Source organism: Rattus rattus, chromosome 5 (genome assembly GCF_011064425.1).
Source record: "Rattus rattus isolate New Zealand chromosome 5, Rrattus_CSIRO_v1, whole genome shotgun sequence".
NCBI classification, from domain to species: Eukaryota; Metazoa; Chordata; class Mammalia; order Rodentia; family Muridae; genus Rattus; species Rattus rattus.
This window is the reverse complement of record NC_046158.1, coordinates 106,872,632-106,893,860: the sequence shown is the minus strand read 5'-3', so window position 1 is coordinate 106,893,860 and position 21,229 is coordinate 106,872,632. Positions and strand designations below refer to the sequence as shown.

At 44.9% G+C, this 21,229-nt stretch overlaps 1 protein-coding gene across 1 annotated transcript in view; it reads right to left on the bottom strand.

The window, feature by feature from the left end:
- The window catches only part of Acoxl (acyl-CoA oxidase like), a 297,983-nt gene that overhangs the window by 22,604 nt on the left and 254,150 nt on the right, over positions 1–21,229 (bottom strand). Inside the window, exon 18 of the mRNA XM_032902341.1 lies at positions 19,323–19,393. Within this exon, the coding sequence (XP_032758232.1) occupies positions 19,323–19,393 (71 nt within the window). The remainder of the gene's footprint in view (positions 1–19,322; positions 19,394–21,229) is intronic.

Sequence of the window (21,229 nt, the reverse complement as noted above, 5' to 3'; positions counted from 1 at the left end):
CACAGGGCGCTTACTGGCTGTGTGCTCTTTTCTTTAGGCTCTTGGGTTACCTTCCTGTGACACTCTGAATTGTCTTTCAAATTCTGCCTTGTTTCAGGAATACCATTTAGACTCTGCAGAGGCTGCCCTCTTGGCTTGTCCCGGTAAACAGGATGAGTGCTGGCTCTTTGGTTAACAGAATCACATCTAGGTAGAGATACCAAAGGCCCAGGCTTAGTCCCTTCTGTGTCCAGCTCTTCAGGGATTCTCAGTTCGGGAAAAGTCATTTATATCAAGCTCTTCACTGGGGATTGAGGCTATGAATGAGCTCAGAGGAGCTCTAGGAGGTACAAGGATTTACTGTTTGGTTCTGTCTAGGGTCCAACAAAGGTTCTGCCAGGGATGGTCTCCAGTGATTCTTACTACTTACCACTGGCCCTGTAACTTCTGCTGCCTGAAAAACAAATCAGGAGTCTGTGACAACTTCTAAATACCAGGCCTTAACAACATAGAGACTTTTATACTTCTAGGCACTCTTTTCTCCCCTGCGGGGTGTGTGTGTGTGTGTGTGTGTGTGTGTGTGTGTGTGTGTGTGCGTGCATGGTATGTAGTGTATGTGTTTGTGTGTGGTGTGCATGCGTGTGTGTGGTATATGTGCCCATACATGTATATGCAGATGCTGGTGGGGGTGTGGGGATGTGGGGGATGGGGAAAAGGGCTTCCTGAGCTATCCCTCTCTACTTTATTCTCTCAGCATGGAGTTTCTCACTGAACCTGGAGTGAGGCTGGTGGCCAGCAGGCCCGAGTGATTTGTCCAACCCCTAGTGACCTTTCACATGGGGACTTAAACCCAGATCCTCATATTTACCCTGTAAGCAATCTTAACCACCAAGTCGTCTCTCTACCCCTTTTGTCTTTTTGTGTATCTATTTTTCTATTTGAAGCGGGGTCTCATATGTAGCCCTGGCTAGCCTGGGACTCACTTACATAGACCAGGTTGGCCTCAAATTTAAATAAATCTGTCTGCTTCTGCTTCTGTTTTGCCACCTGGCGTGGCCTTTTTGTCTTTAATATAATTTAACTGTTACTTTCCTCTTATTACATAAACTTATTTTTAAAGATTTATTTTATGTGTTTCTGTGTGTCTGTGTGTCTGTCTGCCACATTGTGTGAGGGTGCTCATAGAGAGCAGAAGAGGGTGTCAGATCCCTTAGAACTGTAAGTTACAGGTGGTCCTAAGTCACCTGACATGGGCACTGGAAATCGCACCCAGATCCCCCGAAAGAGCCCCAAGTGCTCTTAACGGCTAAGCCACCCCCTTTTCCTACAAGCTTCATTTTTGTGCTTTCTTTAACCTGATGGCTTCTAGATGTTCGTTCTCTTTCTAATATGCCAGAAAGGAGGAAATGTATCCAGATGTTGTCTCATCTCAAGGTTCATTATGCCTTGAGTTTGTAATCTACACTTTTATATGCAAAGTAAAATACAGTGTACTCTCATACGGTCACATAATATTTTTAAATAAAGTGGGAAAAGTCTCACATGCATTTGGTTTATAATTTAATACTTATACCCTTCCTACGACAAACAGCTTTCAATCAACCCGTGAAGACGTATGTACACCCCTAAGTAAATACTTACAAACTTGTTCTTTTAAAGCTGTCTTCATCGTGTGCCTTACCTCAGGCCCTTTGAAATCACTATGGATTTTGGTTTAATCACCTGATACAATATGACATACAAGTTTGTAAAGTCTTGCTTACCATAGAACCTTTACCCTTCAGAGCTTAATGAAAGAAATGAGGTAACTTTTTCTAAAAACATATGGGTTTTGTTTGGAGTAGGATGACCTAACAGTTAATGAGAGCTGTTGACTTTACAGAATCTAGGATCACCTGGGAGACAAGTCTCTGCTCAGGCTTGGGGAGGGGTTTTTTTTTTTTTTTTATTTTGTTAAGTGAGGTGGGAAGACCTGTCCACTGTGGGTGAAACCATTCCCTGGCTGGCATCTGGATTGTTTATGTAGCGAAAGGAAGCTGAGCATTAATACGCCTCTATTGCCGTCTGCTTCTTGGTTGTGGATGTAATTTGACCAGCTGCGTTATGCTCCTGCAGCCTTGACATCCTGGCCCGAATGGACCAGACCGTAATCCTGAGTTGTGAGCCAGAATACGTCTTTTTTTTTTCTCTTAAATCACTTTTGTCAGAGTGTTTTGTCACAGCAACAGGATAGAAACCACGGCAGTAGAGTGGGTGATTTTCCTCATATCCTGGAAGGTATGAAGAGAGAGACAATCTGAAAATTCTGAAAAGTAAAAGGTTGCAGCCAGATTGGGGAAGACCAGAATTCAAAGCGCATGCTGAACTGGTGGTAAGCTGAAGCTTTCTCTCCTTTAGCCTTCATGAAGCTGGTCCCTCAAGGCAGTGAGCAGAAGCAAGTTAACTAAGCCATGGTTTTCTAGCTGCAAGGGGAGTCCCAGGGAAGCAGTACAGGTAGGATGGGCTCAGGGAAACAGACCCACAAAACCGTGAGCTTCCGAGCTCAACCGTAGCTGTACACGTGTGAATCAATAAGGCTAAGCACAAAAGAGACTGACAACTGAGCCCCAGGACAGAGTCTTGAGAACACAGGGACTAGCGTGGCCAGTGAGTGGCAGGTAGGTAGACAGTCTAAATGGATCAGCCATAGCAGGTGAGTGCAGTATGTAAAGGGAAACAAGGGAACAGCTGTGGGAAGAAACAAACAGAAGCAGGATAAAATGGTGGGCATAGACATCAACGATGACATATGGACATAAACATTAGTACATATGACTTGCATAAACACTGATCAAAGTAGGGGCTTTCAAAATGATTTTTCAAAGTTTAAAAATAATTAAATTATTATTGTGCATGTGTGTGTGTGTGTGTGTGTGTGTGTGTGTGTGTGTGTGTGTGTTTGATGCACATAAGAGCATGGTGCCTGAGAAGGCCACCAGAGATGATGAGGTTACAGGTGGTTGTGAGCAATCTGGTACGGATGCTGGGAACTGATTAGGGTCCCCTGAAAGAGGGGTACACATGCTTAACCCTCAGCCATCTCTCCAGCGTTCTCAAAATTAAGACTCTACTTTAGATAAAATCACTTCATACACCACAACTCAAACCATGGAAATGGACTGGGATAACCCATGCCGAAATGAATCCAAAGAGACCTTCAGCAGCTCTGTCAAGTCAGCCAAATTAGACCTGGGAGCAAAGAAAATACCCAAGAGTACAAGGGGATAAGGAGGAGGACTGAAGAGGCGGTAGACAGATATGCAGCTGAACATGGGGGGTGGAAACAACAGGCATTCAAGACAACTGCTTCAGACACAACCAAGAGACAGGGCCACAGGTGTAACTGGAGGTGTCAACATTAGGCTTCTAGTAATGAGACGTTTAGAGATGTGAATGTCAGCCAAGAGACTACTGACGAACAGAATATCAGCAAGAACCCAGAATTCAACCACCTTATTAGCCAGCTGGTTCACACAGACACAACATTCCATCCCACAGTGGCATAAAACAGATTGTTCTTCAAGCAGTGAACTAGTCAGCAAGACAGACAGACCCTGGATCATAAGAACAATTTTAACAATTAAAAATGTAACTACAGCATATCATTTTAATTCTGTCCGGGCTTTGCACCACATATGTACACAATATATATGCCATATAGTAAATAATACACAGTACATATAAATGTATTATATACATATATTTGTTTCTATATGTTGCTGGTGGTGGTGGTGGTGGTGGTGGTATGTGTGTGTAGTGTGTGTGTGTGTGTGTGTGTGTGTGTGTGTGTGTGTGTGTGTGTGTTGCACCTGATTGTACAGTATGCATATCACAGGTATGGAGACCAGAGGGGACGTTGAGAAGATGGGGCAGAGTATTTCACTGAATTAGAAGATGCTTGCTATTTTAGGCAGGATAGCAAGTGAGCTCTCATGATCTGCCCGTCTCTGTCCTGCCAAGCCCATAGCTAGGCCCATCTTTTCATGTGGGCATTGTTTTCAACTAAGTTCCTCCTGTCTGCAGAGCAGGCTTGCTTACCTACTGAGCCACCGTCCATCTCTGCCTTGTGTATTTTAACTTTCTGTAAGCGAATTCACATTATTGTGTCTTCCTTTATTACTCCTTTCTTGTGATATAATTTCCTCTATTTCCAGATGTTTTCTTTGCTCTACTGTCTGATTTTTTCTGATATTAAAAACATTGTATATCCTGTAATTACCATAGGGCTGACCAAGCAGCCAACAACAATGAGAAACCAAGACTGTCTTGTGACAGTCGGAGACTAAACTGCATTCTTCTTAATAATTTGTAAAAAGAGAAATAAAGCTCAAGGGTCATGAAGAAAATTAAGACAAAATATGCAAATCCTTGTGTGATATAGAGAAAGCCATTCTCAGAGGCAAATTCATACCAGATTTTTAGCTTAAAGAAGAAAAATCAAAGGAAAGCATCTGCCTCAAAAACCTTAGAAAACCAAGGGTAAAATAAATCCAATGCAACCCAACAGAAGAGAAATACGGGATATCTCTCTCTCTCTCTCTCTCTCTCTCTCTCTCTCTCTCTCTCTCTCTCTCTTTCTCTCTCTCTCTCTCTCTTTCTCTCTCTCATATATATATATATATATATATATATATGACAACAGTAAAAATGAAAATGGAAAAGCAATTGCGATAAATAAATGAAAATCAACATTTGTTATTTTAAATTATAATCAACATAATTAACACTGCCCTAATGGGCTTGAGAATGTGAAAATAGACGCACCAATTATTAAGATCATACATGAAGTAGCAGAAAACCACACTGCCACACAGAAACTAAAAGAAAAATGGGAAACTGTGGGCTTCAGTCATGCAAATCTCCCAACTTAGAATGGGGCAGTTTACAGAATATTGTATGTTTCCAAGAATCACATCAGAAGAAATACTTGACTAGAAAGATTAAAGAAATTGAATCCATCATTTTAAAGTTTTTGGAAAACAGCCACGAAGCATGAAGGCCTTGTTGGTGAATCACACTTATATCTAATAAAGAATAACACAGAGTGTACATGATGTCTTCTGGAAATGCAAGAGCAGGGAACCCTGCTGTCTTCATTATTAGGGTTTCTATCCTTGTGTTAAAGGCCATGATCAGAAGCAACTTGGGGATGAAAGGATTCATTTCTCTTACAACTCTCAGGTCACCCCAGTGCACCTACCTCGGAGGAGTGGTTCTTGATTATGAGTGAGTTTTGCACTTGGCAATGTATGTAGTCATTTTACTCATTGACACTGAGAAATTCTATCAGCATCTATTGAGGTAGAAGCTGGGGTTATCCCCAAACACCTTGCAGCGGGCAGGGAAACTTCCCTCCAAACACTGAGGCTGGATGGGCCGAGTATCTATACACATGTGAGTATAACAGCTCTCTGGTACTGTAACAGATACCCAATCTTACCAACTGCAGGGACAGAAAGATAATTTGAACTCACAGTTTTGAACTCCTGAGTCCAGAGATATTAGTCTTGGGCCTCTAATAGGGAGTATATGGTATAGCAAAATATGCTGAGGCATAAAAAAGAAAGGAAGAGACTAGAGTCACGTGTACCCTTTCCAGGACATGCTCATAATAATCTAAAATCTCTCAAAGGTTCTCATCTCTTACACTGCCAATGTAAGCATTAAACTTTTAACATTTGGGAGACATTTATGATTTAAAGATGTACCAGAGTTGAAAAAGGCTATATTATCTTAGAGAATTAAAGGCCTATATTTACATAACAGCCCACACAGGAATATTTACAGCAACCAAACATTTTTTAATGGATGAACAGAAAGACTTGGAGGCCCACACAATAGACTATGACTCAGCAACAAAAAAGAATTACCCATTGAACGTCACAACGACTTGTCACAGTCATCATGGCAAGAGAAAGACATGAATATAAAAAGTTTAGGGCTGCGGACTTCCATTTTCAAAAAGACAAGACTATCTACAGACACTATATCACTGGTTTCCAGGGGGCATTAGAAAGGGAGAAACAAAAATTATAAAGCCACCATAGAAGACTATTATTAGGAATTTAACCATTCCTAATACATAAATCTATGTGTGTAAAATTCAGTTCTATAAATTCCTGAACAAAATCATCAGGCTTCATGGTAACTTAAAAATACATGTTTTAAAAAATTTAGCTCCAAATCTACATTTCAGTCTACAACAGATAGGTCACTCATAAGCCTGTAAGAGTAGAATGGAAGTGACGGAGCTGAGGCAGGAGAATCACCTTTAGCTCTATTCCACCTGAGCTGTCTAGTAACTTCCAAGCCAGTCGGACTTTTCAGCAAGACTTTGTCTCAAGACAAAACAAAAGATCATAGTGATTGACAACTTCCCCTCAGAGATGCAGACATCCTGAGACTGCAAAGCATCTCTCCCGTTTGCAGTGACATTGTGAACACGCCTGTGGTGCTACCAACTGTTGAATTTAACAATACATGATGCTTGATAATAATGAATGTGCACTGAGTGTGGCCCTGATCTGAACACTGACTAGACTGCGTATCATCATCTGTAGTGTCTTCCCTCTTACAAAAGCAGCTGACGGTGAAACCCTCATGCCAGCCATAGCCGCATCTCCTGTTTGCTCTGTCTTGAGTGTGTTAGAGTCCATAGGGCTTCTCAAATCATACCACATTGCTCAACAATGTGGAATGAATGTGTATTATACAGCCTCTTTTGAAATGGCAAACTCCAAGCTGAAACGGCCACATTATCAGAAGGTCTCTGTATCTTAAATCTTGTTCAAGGACCCCCTCCATTAACGTGGCTTCTTGCCTCTTGGATTCTCACAACTATATGTTTTTCCCCTCCGTTACACAGTGCGCCTGCTGGTGTAATTATCTGGTCATGTGATTCACTCCTTGATCACAACATGATCAAAATGCTCATGCATCTTGGAGTGCCCCACTGTGCCCAGGCCAGTATCTGGGCACCATGTGCATTTTGGAAACCAATGAGTTAGGAGAGTCTTGGTTCCCAGGAGCCTAGGCCCACTGGGACCCACAGCAGAAGAACTAAGGGGGCTGCCTGCAATTTATGACAAGCTGGTGGCCTGCAGACAGAGCCCGAGCTGCATAATAAGCTGGGAGATGAAGCAAACGGGTGGAGTTGGCCTGTGGTGTCAGGGAAGATGAACAAAGCTTATTAACACAGGGGAAGAGCAGCGTGAGTACAGAGCAGCTTCCTCCAGCAGCAACCCAGTTCTCTCACTGTGATGAAGTGGTCTGCCTCCGGCCTCAGCCTTTAGCCGCTTGGGATCCCCGTTATTGCCTTGTAAAATTGATGGGCGATGGTGCGATCTTCCAGTTTAAGGAATTTCTGTCAGCATTAGCGAGAAAACACCAGCTTCGCGATTTCTAAGGGCATCCCTTACATCAGAAAAGTGACTTAAATTGGGCTGGACTGGAGCAATGCCTACCTCTGAGCCTTCAAACTCCCTGTTGAGTCCCCTCCAGATCTCAGCTGTGAGCTCAGGTAAGGCGGCCATAATCATTTTTAACCCCAAAGCAGGGAAGACAGTGTGGCGTCCATTTTAGTCTTCTTTTATTTGACCATCTGAGGAACTTGTTCATAATTAAAGTTAAGCTTCCAAACTATTTGGAGATGTGTCTCTACTTAAAAAACCCAACCCAGTATCAATCTTAGTGTTCTAGGAGTGGGAGGTGGGGACAGAGTTTCCTGTGGCTCTTTGGCTGGTTCTGTCTTTAGCACCATGTTCTGTGATAGAGGTGACTTCTCTTTAGGACAGGCCACATGCTGGTGTCATGGTGGATCAAACACACACAGGAGTTGACAAAAGGCAGGGACAGCCCCAGAGAGGCTTGCTCTCTGCCTTACTGACAGGCCTGGATGCAGATGCATCCTGGTTTCCAGATGACAGAAAATGAAAAGCACAGGAAACAAGATCAACAAACACAAGGGAGATGAGAGGAGTCAGGCACATCGGGGAGACCAGAGCACTGCCTGGTCCAAGCAGCAAGTGAGGATGACAGGAAGATGGTTCTCATGCAACCTGGCGTCACACAGTTGGCCTGTGGTTGCCATACTCCGACAAACCCACTCTTCACCTTGTAGATTTTATCGTGTAGAGCAAATTCAACAAGCTAGCCATGCATGCTAGGCTACACCCCAGGGGCTCCTGCATAGCGTCCTGTGCTGGCTGGTTGAGACAGTCTAGGTCTTAAATGTCCACCAAAGGCCTGTTTCTTAGAGGTTTTATCTCCAACTTGGAACCTTTAAGAGGTAGGGAGTAGTGGTACATCTTTTGATCATTGGCACAAACCCTTGAAAGAATACTGGGAGCCAGGCTCTTCTGCCCATCCTAGCACTGGGAGCCAGACTCTTCGTCCGTCCTATCATCCTAGCTCAAAAAAAGAACAGCTTTGTTCTACTACTCAGCTTCCCAAACCAGGCACACAAAAGCAGGGCAACCACCTAATCCTAGACCAAACCCTTTGAAACCATGAGCCAAAATAGAGCTTTAACCTCTTTTCTCCCCTTTCATTTTGTGGTGTTGAGAATCTTACCACTGAGCTATATCCTCAGCTCTCAGGATGACAGGCCTGCACCACTCTAGCCCCTAACCTTTTTTCTATATAAGTTGCTTAGTCTGGGTATTTGTTACAGTCACAGAAAGCTGACTCCCACAGTGGCAGGGAAATCACACCCCTACTGCATGCATTGAAACTGGAGACTTGTGGATAAGCGCCCCACTCAGTCAGGCTTTTCTTCCTGAATCAGAGTGATCCCGACTTAACTTACTGTCATCCCCAGTTCTACACCATATCTGGCTTCTCCCTATCTTCTCTACGAGTGCCCAATTACTGCAGTCTGTTGAAGAGGCTGCCTTTCTTCTGTTGGGTTTGCTGTTGCCAGTTCAAAAGGCCAGGAGGCCCTGTTTGTGCACGTATTTCTGCATCTCCCCTCGCGGCATGAACCACTGAGCCATGTGCTTGTGCACCTACAAAACTACCAGCAGCGGAGTTCCGATGACTCCAATTACCGTAGTTGAAACTGTTCTGGCTGATGCCCCCCACTTCATTTTCTTCTCATGATCTTTTAGGTTCCTCTAGGTACTTTTCATTACCTAAAAATCTCAGGATGATTTTGTACCTAGCGATAAGAGATTTTAAAATAGGAATTATGTTAAACCTGAATATCACGATAAAAAGAACTTATACATTTACTTCGTAGAAACCTCTAGCTGATGAGTCTCTCCAATAATGTAGGTCAGCTTTGATTTGCTTCTTCAGCATCTCAGATCACTCTCACACATTCAAGCCCCACACATATCATTGTAGATTTATTACTGGGTACTTGTGACTTTTTTTAAAAAAAAGTTTGATATTGTACATGGTATTTAAAGAACTTCAATGTCCAGGCGTTCATTGCTAGCCTTCAAATATAATATCAATATTTTCATGTTGGCCATCTATAACTTTGGTGAACTCTGATTTAAGTTCCAAGAATTAATTTCTTTCTTTCTTCTTTTGCCCCTTGTTTCTTGTTTTGAGATCCCTTAATGGTGTGTCCAACCACTTGACATTGTGACACAATATCATCATCTACAAAGTTTATACCCGAGAAGGGTGATATATGTATATATGTGTACATATGTATATGTGTGTATATGTATATGTATATGTATATGTATATGTATATGTATATGTATATGTATATGTATATGTATGTATATATACATTTAACCTAAGTTTTCTGTTCTGCACTGGGTATATTCATAGCTATCCCAGGTCACATGTAGCATGTGGCTGCCAGTTTGGCCCAACTGCTGGGGTTTTTTAAACAGGTAAGCAAGCCTGCCACATGTAAGTCAGTGTTTGCTTTTCTTCTTTCTTGTCTAAGAGGATCCAGCTTATATTCCTGTGTCTTGTCTTATTGCGCTGACTTCCAGAAACAAAGGCATCTCTTTATAGACTGACTCCACCTCAGACCTTTTAGTAAGCAGGCCTTTCTTCTCTTCCTCCGCCTCTCTTGCCTCTTCCTCCTTGTCCTCTTCTCCTCTTCTTCCTCCTCTTCCCCTTCTCCCCTTCCCCCTTCTCTTTCCCTTCTTCCTCCTCTCCCTCCTTTTCTTCTTCCCTATGCCGCTGTGGCAGTATATGGTAGCCTTTTCCAGTTTCCGAGTTACCTTTCTTTCTACTTAGTTTTCAGCAACTCTGGGATATGAAACTTCCTGAGAATGCAGAGGGCTCCATGTGTGCACTCTGTGCCCGGGCTCGGGGCTCCCAGTTTGTCTGTCTTCCCATGTCTATTTTTAAGTGACTTCTTACATTTAACAGAAATAATAGCCATGAATAAGTTTGATTTTTTTTTTTTACATAAGCTGGGTCTTCTACTTGGAAAGGCAAGCCAGTCTTGCACACGTAATTGCTCCCAGTCTTAGCATTTAGTGCTTTCAGCTCTGTAAAAAGCCCTTCCGGAATGTAATGTATTGACCAGACAGCTGTGGATGGGCTGTTCCTAGTTGCCTTCCCATATGGCATAGGCTTCAGAATACAGAAGTCACCTTGATCCCATCCAATCCTTGACAGTCCAGAAGGAACAAGAAAGGAAGAAAGGCTTTCTCAGAGTTGGAAAGATGACAGGAGACATTGAGAAGGGACAGCGGTTGCTTAACTGGTGCCTTCATTCGCACTATTTTCCCCCTGATATTTTAGTCGAAATATAATCCATTTTGATGGGTGGTGGTGGTGTGCACTTTTAATCCCAACACTCAGGAGGCAGAAGCAGGCAGATCTCTGTGTGTTCCAGTCCAGGCGAGTTCCAAGACAGCCAGAGCTATATACAAAGAAACCTTGTCTTATGGGAGGTGGAAATTAAAATAAAATAAAAATTCACTTTCTTTCCTTCCTGTGTTACTCCCTCCCTCCCTCCCTCCCTCCCTCCCTCCCTCCCTCCCTCTCTCCATCTTTTTTTCTTCTCTTTGCTGCCTGCCTAGGTTCTAGAAGAAGAAAGCATGAGATCTAACTAGTCCTTCGTCCTTCCCACCATGTACTATAGCTGATATCCTGGTGGTTTTTTTTTAATTTAATGGAAATTTAAACATTATAACACCAACCAAATTTAAGCAACTAAAATTTAGTAAGGACAAAAGGAAGAGTCCATCCGGTGTAGAGAGCAGAAGCTGTGAACTCTCAAACAATTCCTGTTATTACTCAGGGTGCAGATGTGACTGGTGGTGAGCTGTCTCCCGTGGGTGCCGGGGTTTACCGCCTTGTCAGCCACCCAGTGTGACTTTTTACCATAATGGTAGCACCGATGTCCCCTTGGCTGTCTTCTGGGAAATCTGTGTTCTTCTAGACACAGGACAGCCGTGTGACTGTCTTCTAGGCTGGATCCACAATGCTGGTGAGATGGCCAATGTCTGCCAGGCTCTCTTCCCCCAATACACAACCTGTCTCTTAGAGCCAAACGTGGCTCTCTGCTTTCTCTATGTGATTCCCACCAAACACCTCTCATATTTTTGTTCCAAGTCATCGCCTTCTTCTTGCCCTGTCTTCTAGAGTTGCAGCCTGAAAGGAAATCTAGTCTGTACATCTGTGTAGAGAGGAAATGGGGGACAAAGTACACCAGGAGGCCTAATCATCACAGGCCCTGGCATGCGCGGGGAGGTCCCAGGAGAGTTGAGTGTACCACACTTGGAGGAGCAGCTTGCTGCATTTTCAAACATGAGGACTTCTGTCACCTAGCTGCTTTTCTGCTTAGCTATTGATTTAAACGTTTAACAGTCTAACAAGGGCTGTTTAGATGTCCCCTGGGTGACAAAGGACATTGTCAGCCTGATGATGTTCATACACAACGGCATCGGCAGAATGACACCAGCCCCTTTCTCTTAAAGCAGAGAGCTTTGCGAGGAGTCGTTGGAGTGTGGAATCCCACAGCAGGGCAGACCCCTTGTTATAAGACAAGACTCTTCTCCCCTTCTCCCCAGAGTGCTCAGGTCCCTTCCTCTCTTCCCCTGGCTTCTGGCTTAGAGGCTTGACTCTCAGAATAATTCTAGGGTGACTATTCATGGCAGCTTTTGTTAGATTCTCTCCCACAACACCTGTCTTGATATCCACTCAAGAAAGCCAGTTTTTCCTGGCCAAGGAAGGAACACTAAAGGCTGTGTAAAGTCACCTCAGGGTCAGGTGAGAAAATACGCAGATCAGAACAGAATATTCAGGACTCCCTCCTCTGGGGCAGCCGTTGTCAGAATCCCTGTTGTGCATCAGCTTCCAAGGCACGCGTCGGTGCCGCCTCCTCTGAGGAGTCCTCCCTAAATCCATGTTGACTTGGAGTCTAGTTGAGTGCTCCCCTGTGGTCAACTACCCTCCTCAGGGCTTGAGTTATTCCAGGGTGTTTGCATACTTGGATGCAGTGATGTCTCTATTCACTGAGGTCTATACACAAGTAGCTGTCTTACTGACATGTGTACCCCCAGTGCCCACCACAGAGCCTGGTGGATAACAGGCTCCCACAGGTGCTTTAGAAGTGGGATTGTAGCGAATATGTCCAAAGACCAAGGAAATGACTCTTCTGCCTGCTCGTCACCGGGTCCCATAGTCCGACATTAGTCCTTGCGTTTAAAAGTCCTACAAGCTAAAAGCCCAGTTCTCCATACTAGAGATTATTTCCAGAATTAAAATTACACTGGGATGAGATTTGGAGGAGTGGTTTAAGCAGATCCCTGCAGAATTTTGTCACACTCAGTTAGTTGTGAGAAGCCCTCCAGTGTGGTGAAGGGGAGCCTTCCAGTGTCATAGAGACACAAGAAGGAGAGAAAAGCATTTCTTTCTGGAAGTCAGGTTTTATAAAACACTGAGTTTTATATCATGGCTATCTATTTCTCTTCTGATGTGCACAAGCATGGAGTAGAGATTTTGCAAAGGAGCCAGACACAGAACTTTACCAGCTACATAACAGGAACCCAGTCAATGTTCGTTACATAACATTTCCTAGGATTGCTGTGGTCATTCATGCATTCTTGTCTGTGGGCCCTTGGTTGCAAGAAGAAGACCATGGGAACAGAACAGTGGCTGAAGGCCGGCCTCCACCATTAGAGTTCCTGGCACCAGTCATTGGCATGGTCAGGACTCAGAGCACGGGCCTGTAGTCTCCATCCTGGACAGGCAGTCAAGCTTCAGATGAGAGCTCATTTCTTCCTGTGTGGGAGGCTCAATCCCATGACCAGCCCAGATAACCGACTGACTGGTGGTCTTGGGCATAGGTGGGGCACGGAGCCTGTGCAACAACCCCTAAAGGGCCCTGGCTTGAGAGGCAAGGGGAAACTTTTGCTGACCAGAGACTAAGGATGGAGTCTTTGGGCCTGAAAAGGGCCACCTGCAGAAGAAAGGGCATCGTATTTGGCCCAGCGCTTGAGGAGAGGTGTTTGCAATTAACCATTGGTTGCTAGGTTTGGTTCTTAAACTGGCTACCTCCTACACACATTGAGAAAAGGAAGAGAGAGCAGTTAGAGTGCAGGAAAGAGGGAAAAACCCACCTCGCCCACTTGACAGGCGTAAATTGCTGCTTGCCAGAAGCCTGTCGGGGCGGGACAGTCCCCACTGAGAGCTCTGCTCAGAGACTCAGTTGCCTTGGTGAGTACCCTTTGGGAACCAAAGGTCTCCTCTAAGCACAAAGGGACACAAAGGGCACCTGTGTGGAGGCTCAGCTCTGTGCCCCACACTGGATGCTGAATGGCTCAGACGTTCCTCTCAGGTCAGGCAGCGTGGGGGATGGGGAACTTAGAGAGAAGTGAAGCAGAAAGAATCTTTGTGACAATGACAATTTAAGAGACACTAGACAACCGGCTTGCCGGGCTCTTCTGAACTTTCTGGATGGGAGCTGTGAGGTGGAAAATTTCCTTTCTCAGCACAGCCCCTTCCAAGCGAAGGCACAAGCGTTGTGTTCCTGGGAAAAGCCTTTATTCCTCACAGCCCTTTTCTCCACCAGGCTAGGAGAAAATGCCTGCTTCTAGAAGAGATTGGCTCGGTAAATGTGGAAGGCCAAAGGGTCGTGTTGTGTCTGCTGTTAGGAGATCTTTAGTTTGAAGAAAGGCTCTGGCATCTCTGTTCTCTTAAACTCTGGAAGACGGAGAAACAGTTGCATCTGACCAGACTTAGTGGCAGGAGAACGTGTGAGAGGGGGGAGGCTCTCTTCATATCTGCCCAGGTTCCTCTTTGTATCTGGGGCAGCACTAATGCTCTGTGGGTGGTATGGTGCTAAAGAAGCCTCCAGGGGCATTTGGCCCTGCAAACTCACCGTGATCTCTGTGGGTTTGCACGGCCCAGGCATCACACCTGACAGCTGTGTCCACCATCTGCCTTGGCCCCCGCATACGCTGCCAGGTGGATGGGAAACAGGAGAGATGTTCATCATGTCTCCTTAAGACACACCATCGCCATCCCACCACAAGACAGCTCTGCTCCCAGCCAGCACACCATGGCTGCTGGTTCCCAGGCAGCCCTACCAAAGGTATGCAGTTTGGGAGCAGAGGTGGAAGGCTATGTGATAAACTGGCCCAGCTGGCTACCTGTTGGTTTGTTTATTTACTTATCTTCACAGGCAGTTTCATTCTTTTTACTGTTCCCTATGGGCCATGTGCAGCGATGTAAGGTTCTATCTACGGAAAGGTCTATCCTTCACCCTTACAAGGTGTCCTAGCCTTAGGTAGGGAAACTGAGCCGGGTCCAAGCTGGAGGCTTTATTCTAGGTATTCACTGACTGGGGGGTGCCTTGCTTCTACTGTCTTGCTTCAGGGGTGGCATAAGCCATGTGTCCCTTACACTTGCTCTTGTCGTCTGAGCTGGGGACAGTGACAGCTCCCTGGTAGAACCACTGTCCCATGAGCATGCTACTGACTTTTCTACCTTATCAAAGGGAGGCATGGGAGCCTAGAAAGTGAAGGCCTTAAGACATTTTAGTCCCAGGGAGGCTCCTGACTTCCCAAACAGAAAGCAAATGTTGCCTATTAGATGCATAAGAGTTAAGAGCAAGAGCTGCAGGAGCAAAGCGAGGAGGGGTAACTCTCAGACTGGGATATGATGGCCCAAATGCAGTGTTATCCGGACACTGACCATCGGTAGCCTGTCTCCCTCCATAGACATGTGAGTTTCAAAAGTGTCAGGATGAACCTGGTGGGAATGGGGACTGAAGAGTCTTCAAAAGCCCTGAGAAAGAAGCTGGAGAGGCAAGGGTGGGCTATTTGATCGAGAGAGGGTTTTAGTTACTTATACAAAGCTGTGACTGAAATACCCCACAGAAACAATTTAAGAGAGAGAAGGGCTTATGCCTTGTGGTTTCCAGAGGTTTCAGTTCCTTGTGGTTGGGAAAACATGGCGGCATTCATGGCGGTGTGAGGTGTGAGACTGTACCGTGTCTTGTGACTCCATCCACGCCTGGCTTCCTGTATGGGCTCTTAAGGTGCTGGGGAGGAGGAGGCATTAGAAGCAGGGCTTCTCTGTCGGTCCTATTGCCCTGGTGGTTGCTTTAGGGAGAGGCCAAAGGCTCCAGAAGTCACACCTTCTGACACCTCTTGCTTATTCTGATCTAGACAAAGGCTTTGGCTTCTACCATCTTGAGTTCAGCCACTTCCGATCTTCCAGGGCTATCTGAGTTCGATGTACTGTATGCCTCTCTCTGCTCATATCTTCTATCTTCTTGGAGGTCCATACATAGAACACCTTCACAGGTTAGACTAAAGCACCCGTCCTCTGGTTTCAGTAATGTTTGACGCAGTAGGAGTCAACAATGTGCATGGAAATGGAATGTCGTACTTGGTCTACCCCCTGTGTATGTGTTGAAAATGTACTCCTCCACTACCATAAATTAAGACTCGAGTTTCCCAACAAGGGTCAGTACATTCCACGTGCAGTCAATGAGCATTGTCCTGGGAACATCAGCTTCTTGGTCATGGCCTACCTTGACAAGTACCTGTTAGTTTTTTTTTTTTTTTTTTTTTTTTTTTTTTTTTTTTTTTTTTTGTTGTTGTTGTTGTTGTTGTTTGGATCCCAAGAAATTATTGTAAGAAGAAATCAAAATTGAAATTTATAAAAGTGAATAATGAATAGGAAGTGTTAAATCATGGAAGGAGAAGAGAGAACAGGGTAGAGGAGGAATATGGGGAAGGATAAATGACTCTAAGGACCTTTCAAAGAATATATATATTAGAATTAATCTAAAACAGGATGACAATGTCTTTACTAGATACATAGCCTAATAAATAAAAACCCAGTGCCAAGGGTGAGTTGCTTTTTTTGTTTGGAGTTGTTGGCCCATGAGGCCCCATAGACCTTAAGTAGTGTAGGCTATAGTCAATGCCCTTGGTCACACTCCAGGAGCTGCAGTAAGACCCTATTGCTGAAGATACCAACCACATTTATGAATATGAATATGAAAAAATCAGCCTGGTGCTAACCTGGATGCTTCATCTCACTGGCTAGATTTCATCATTCTGACAAGTTTTATATATACTATTAGAGGAGAAAAGTAGTCATCAGTGTTACCCAGCTGTGAATTTTGTGAGCTACAGCGAAGATCAACTTGGCGAGACACGCAACAGTGGCAGGAATATCTAAGTAACCAGCAGCTTCCTCATTGGATTTAAGCTCTGTTCCATATGTTGAAACATAGGTCACAGGTACTAGGTGGGAATCCTATATTATTAGTCTCTAAGTGGACATAGTATTAAATTGACTCCTAGTGACTTATCCTTAAACATATAGGTCAATGACTCCTCAACCTTCATAAGAGAAGCTTCTATTTCACCACAGATGGTGATCAACACAGAGACCCACAATGGCCAAAGTGCAGAGAATTAGAGACTTTGGAATGCTCGGCCCTGAATGGAACATTTATAATACACTGCCTCCTTTCAAGGCTGAGAGAGATCATTGTAGCAGAGGTTATAGCAAGATTATAAGAGCCAGAAAATGGATGACTGCAACAAAGCGGTATCTTCTGGACACAGCAGGACAGCTGCACATGTGAACTATAGTTGTTGTGACAGCATGCAAAAGACTTGTGCAAACCCAGACCAAATCCCAGTGTGGAGAGGGGAGTTGGGCACAAACTCCCATCCCTGGCAAAGGAGCTATTGACAATTGACAGCTGCTGGGAAGGGGGATGGGTCTTGGAGGAGTTGGGGGAAGGAGATGAATATGATCAAAATACATTGTTGAAATAACTACACACACACACACACACACACACACACACACACACACATGCACATTCACATGCACACAAAAGAAATTTACTACATATAAACTCCAAATACACTAAAGTGAACACAGAATGGTCAGCTGACTAAGAGTGTTCAAAATGATCTACTGTTCTCCTACACTCTTTTATACATATCCACAAAAAACCCTACACATTCCTGTCACGCCCACATGGTGGCCTCTCATAGGTGACATGAAAGAAACCTCAATCTCTTGAAAAAAAATTACAAAGTAGTTTTGGTAGATATGAACAGAGCACACATTTTTGTTCAGTGAAACTTCTTTGATGAGGCCTGCTCGAATATCTCAAAAGATACTGTAAAAACTCCCACAGACAACTCTCTCAGTTACTGTGGTCATACAGTCTGAAGAAACATCAGGGAAAACACAAAATCCTGAGAGGTACACACATTCCAGAACATCTTGGGAAAGCTCCATCTTCCTCCAAGTCCAAATGTTTGTTTCTAACCCAGTGGACGAAAGGAGCCATCTCTCCTGGTGCAGCCAGGAAAGGCGACAGAAGGCAGCTCGGGAGGAGGGGCCTTCAGGTAGCTTCTGTTTTCACATACTTGCCTTAGACCAGAAGAAATCCAGAGAGGGGCTCAGACATACAACCACAAGGGCAACTAGAAGTAGCTGGGTGGTGTGGGCTCCTGAGCTTAGTGGCTCTGTTCTCTGAAACACACTGCCTCTGAGATGTCCACATAAGCTTCCATGAGGTTCTCTTGCAGGATGGAGTGGAACCCAGGAGTCTTTACCCCTGAACAGGGGTCGGGGTGTAGAGGAGAGGAGAAAGAGAAGATGCCAGACAAAATTTGAAGGAGGAAAACAAAGGTTCTGTCCTGAACTGTGAGTATCTGTGACCCAGGGCTGCTTTAGGGTCAAGGGAAATCAACCAGTACTTGGAAGGACAGGCTAAGGAATAGAGCTCGGGGCAGGGAATGAAAACCAGTGTGGGAGACCTCAGACTACCAAGAGATCTCATGTGCTTGAGTCTGTCAGGTCTCACACACCCTGGAGTCCAATGAACTGGGCTTCCCAGATCAACCCAACACTTGGAATCAGCAGGCCTTCCTTATTATAAAATAGACATCATTGAAAGTTAAAAAAGCCAAAACAAAACAAAAAATAGACAGACCAAAAATATCATGCCTTAGGCAAATGAATTGAAAATCCCTTAGAGTGACATCCTATTTTTTTTCCCACCCATTTCTCAAGTCAGAAGACACCTGGTAAAGAAACTGTATTTAGGTAAAGAAATGCAACTCCTGGTATACATGGTTTCCTGAAGGCGAAGGATGGAAATGACATCATGGAAACACTGGTGCTCAAGGTCAGTGTGTACATTTCTAGGTGAAAACAGGAGGCTTAGTCATCAGTGGAAATGTGCGTGTGTCTCTACACTTGTGAGCTGCTTTTTGCCTTCAGACGAAGTTTTCATTAAGATCACACAGACCATTTGCCTGACCGTTTTCAGCTCCTCAATGCACTCTCTAATGAAATGGTGGCTCCTGAGAAGAAAAGGAGTTTGTTTTCAACTCAAGGACAAAGAACCTAAGACACGAGTTGACTATCTCAGCAGTTGACACAAGTGGTCTGATTGGTGCGGCATCCCCACTGGTGACGGAAAGGGAGGACGGGGCCAACTGGGAAGGTGTGGGATCCTTTGTCTTAATTAAAAAGTGTAGTCGGAGACGTGGAATTTGGCCAAGTCTCATAAATCTGCTGAAAGAACCGAGGCTGTCAGATAAGTTTAAATAAAACCAACCAGGTCCACTGAGAGTCACGGAGCTCCCTGCTAGTCGTCGACACCCACTTCCCTGTCACTTCTTCTGTGTTCCACAGACTGTGGCTGTGCTCATTAACCAGCCGCCTCCCGCCAGCCACTGACAAGCATATCCCCGTGGAGCACAAAATTCAGAGATGATAAATTTACTCCCTCTTGTAAAAAAAAAAAAAAAAACAGAACTCTCCTCCAGGCAATCAAAAAAAAAAATGCTAGGAGGCTTTAAGGAAATAAGATTTAGTTGATAACCTACCTTCATTAGCAAAGCCTGGTCCTCCCTGTTGGGACACTGCCTCACTGCCAGCGTGAACTGTTCTAGTGCAACTGGAAGGGAAGAGACAGAAAGATGAGTGGCCTCCCTGGGGACTGCCAGCTCCGCCAGCCACCGCCTTGTGGAGGACAACCTCATGGTTATGGCAGAAACCCATGGCACGTTGGGTGTGGTTGCTTGAGGACATGTAGACTTCCCTGCTTGCCCACTACAAGTGCTGAAATCCATGCCCGTGACTTCCCACAGTCAGCTGGGCAGATCACAAGGCCATCACAGCCAGCCAGCATCCATAGGAAACACCAGAAAGTCCTGGGTTCAGCCACTGCGTGAGCCACCCTGAGAAAACACACTCCATTCCAGTGAATCCCAACGACCTTGGTACCTTTGGTGTCTACCTTCAAGCACCCTCTTCCACGGTTGGGATTAATGCGATTTCCACAGCATTAATTCACCGTGTGGTTGGAGCATGATAATGGCCTCAGATGTTGATGCAAGCAAGCCCCGGACTCTCCCAGAGGCAGTTGGTCATCTTTCCTTAACCAACTTTCTCCAACAGAATGGTTAAGGGAAGCACAAGATGCCTTACAGAACATGCTTTAATGGGTATTTAAATTAGCCTTACTGGTTCTGGGCATGTTACAGTTTCTATAAAGTACCTTCCTCTTTTCTGTATCCACAGCCAGCCTCTCATCAAAGGCCTGCTTTGTGAGCAGCAGCTTTTATCTAAGTAAGCACATAGACTTTCTTCCCTACCTGTGGTTTTGACTGCGTTATTTCACTTTTGAAGGTGTTGATAACATAATTCCCTGCCTTCCCTAGACTCTGGTCCTCTTCTTTCGACAGGGATGGATGGTCCTTTACTGTCTAACCTGTCTAGATTGCCCTCATGCTGCTACACTCAGTGCTGGGTTCATACACCCGCCCTTCACCACTGCTCTGCTGGCAGTTACCCCAGGGGAACCCTGCATACCAACCGGGCAGAGCAATGCACTGCCCGAGGCTCCATCCTGACCTGGACAAACCCTATTTGCTATTTTGGAAGAGTCTAGAAGTGTTTGGATTTGCATCTAGTTAGTGGACACAGACCATTAGGGATGAGTTTGAAGATTCCTGGTCCTGCCTCTCCCCCATCCACTCTCCAATTCATGGTCTGTTGTGGCTTCTGTCACACACTCATGCCCCCATGGACAGACTTGGCCTGCCATTTCTTTCCTCCTAGGATGGACTGCAACCCTTTGACACTAATTCAGGTGGAATAGCTTCTTGCTCTAAAGGCTCGCTCTTAGTATAGCTATTGGACTGAGGAAATGGTGGGGGACGTGAAACTCTAGAACATCTGGCTATCTTAGGCCCATGGCAGGAGGCAATGCCTTGATTCTGTTCCTTATCGTGACTTGCCTGCTTCTTGCAAGAGGAGGGAGAAGGGCAAAGTGAGGTCACCTGCTCACGGCTGCCATTGGTCACGGGCTACGGGAACTTTAGGAACCTCTGAGGCCTAGGACAGAAGCTATCTCCTTAGAACAGCTTCTTTGTGGCAGTTATCAGGAAAAACTCAACCATGCCCCCATGGCCTAGAGTAGGTTGGCACACAATTAAATTTGTCTCAACCTGCTCAGGGCTGGAGAACAGTGGCATAAGGGCCAGGCGAGCCACTGGGGCACCACTGCAGCAGGGGACCTTTTCCCACAGAGCCATTGCCACACGTTCTTTGTGTGGTCCTCTTGGATTCAGAAGAATATCCGTATAACAATATCCATACGTACATATAAAATCTGTGGGGATTTCTTGATTAGACAGACTGCCAATTAAGAGAGAGTGTTGGAGTGATTTTGATGTACTACAAAACCATGTGTATGAGATGAGGATAATATATGTTATCTATCTGTCTG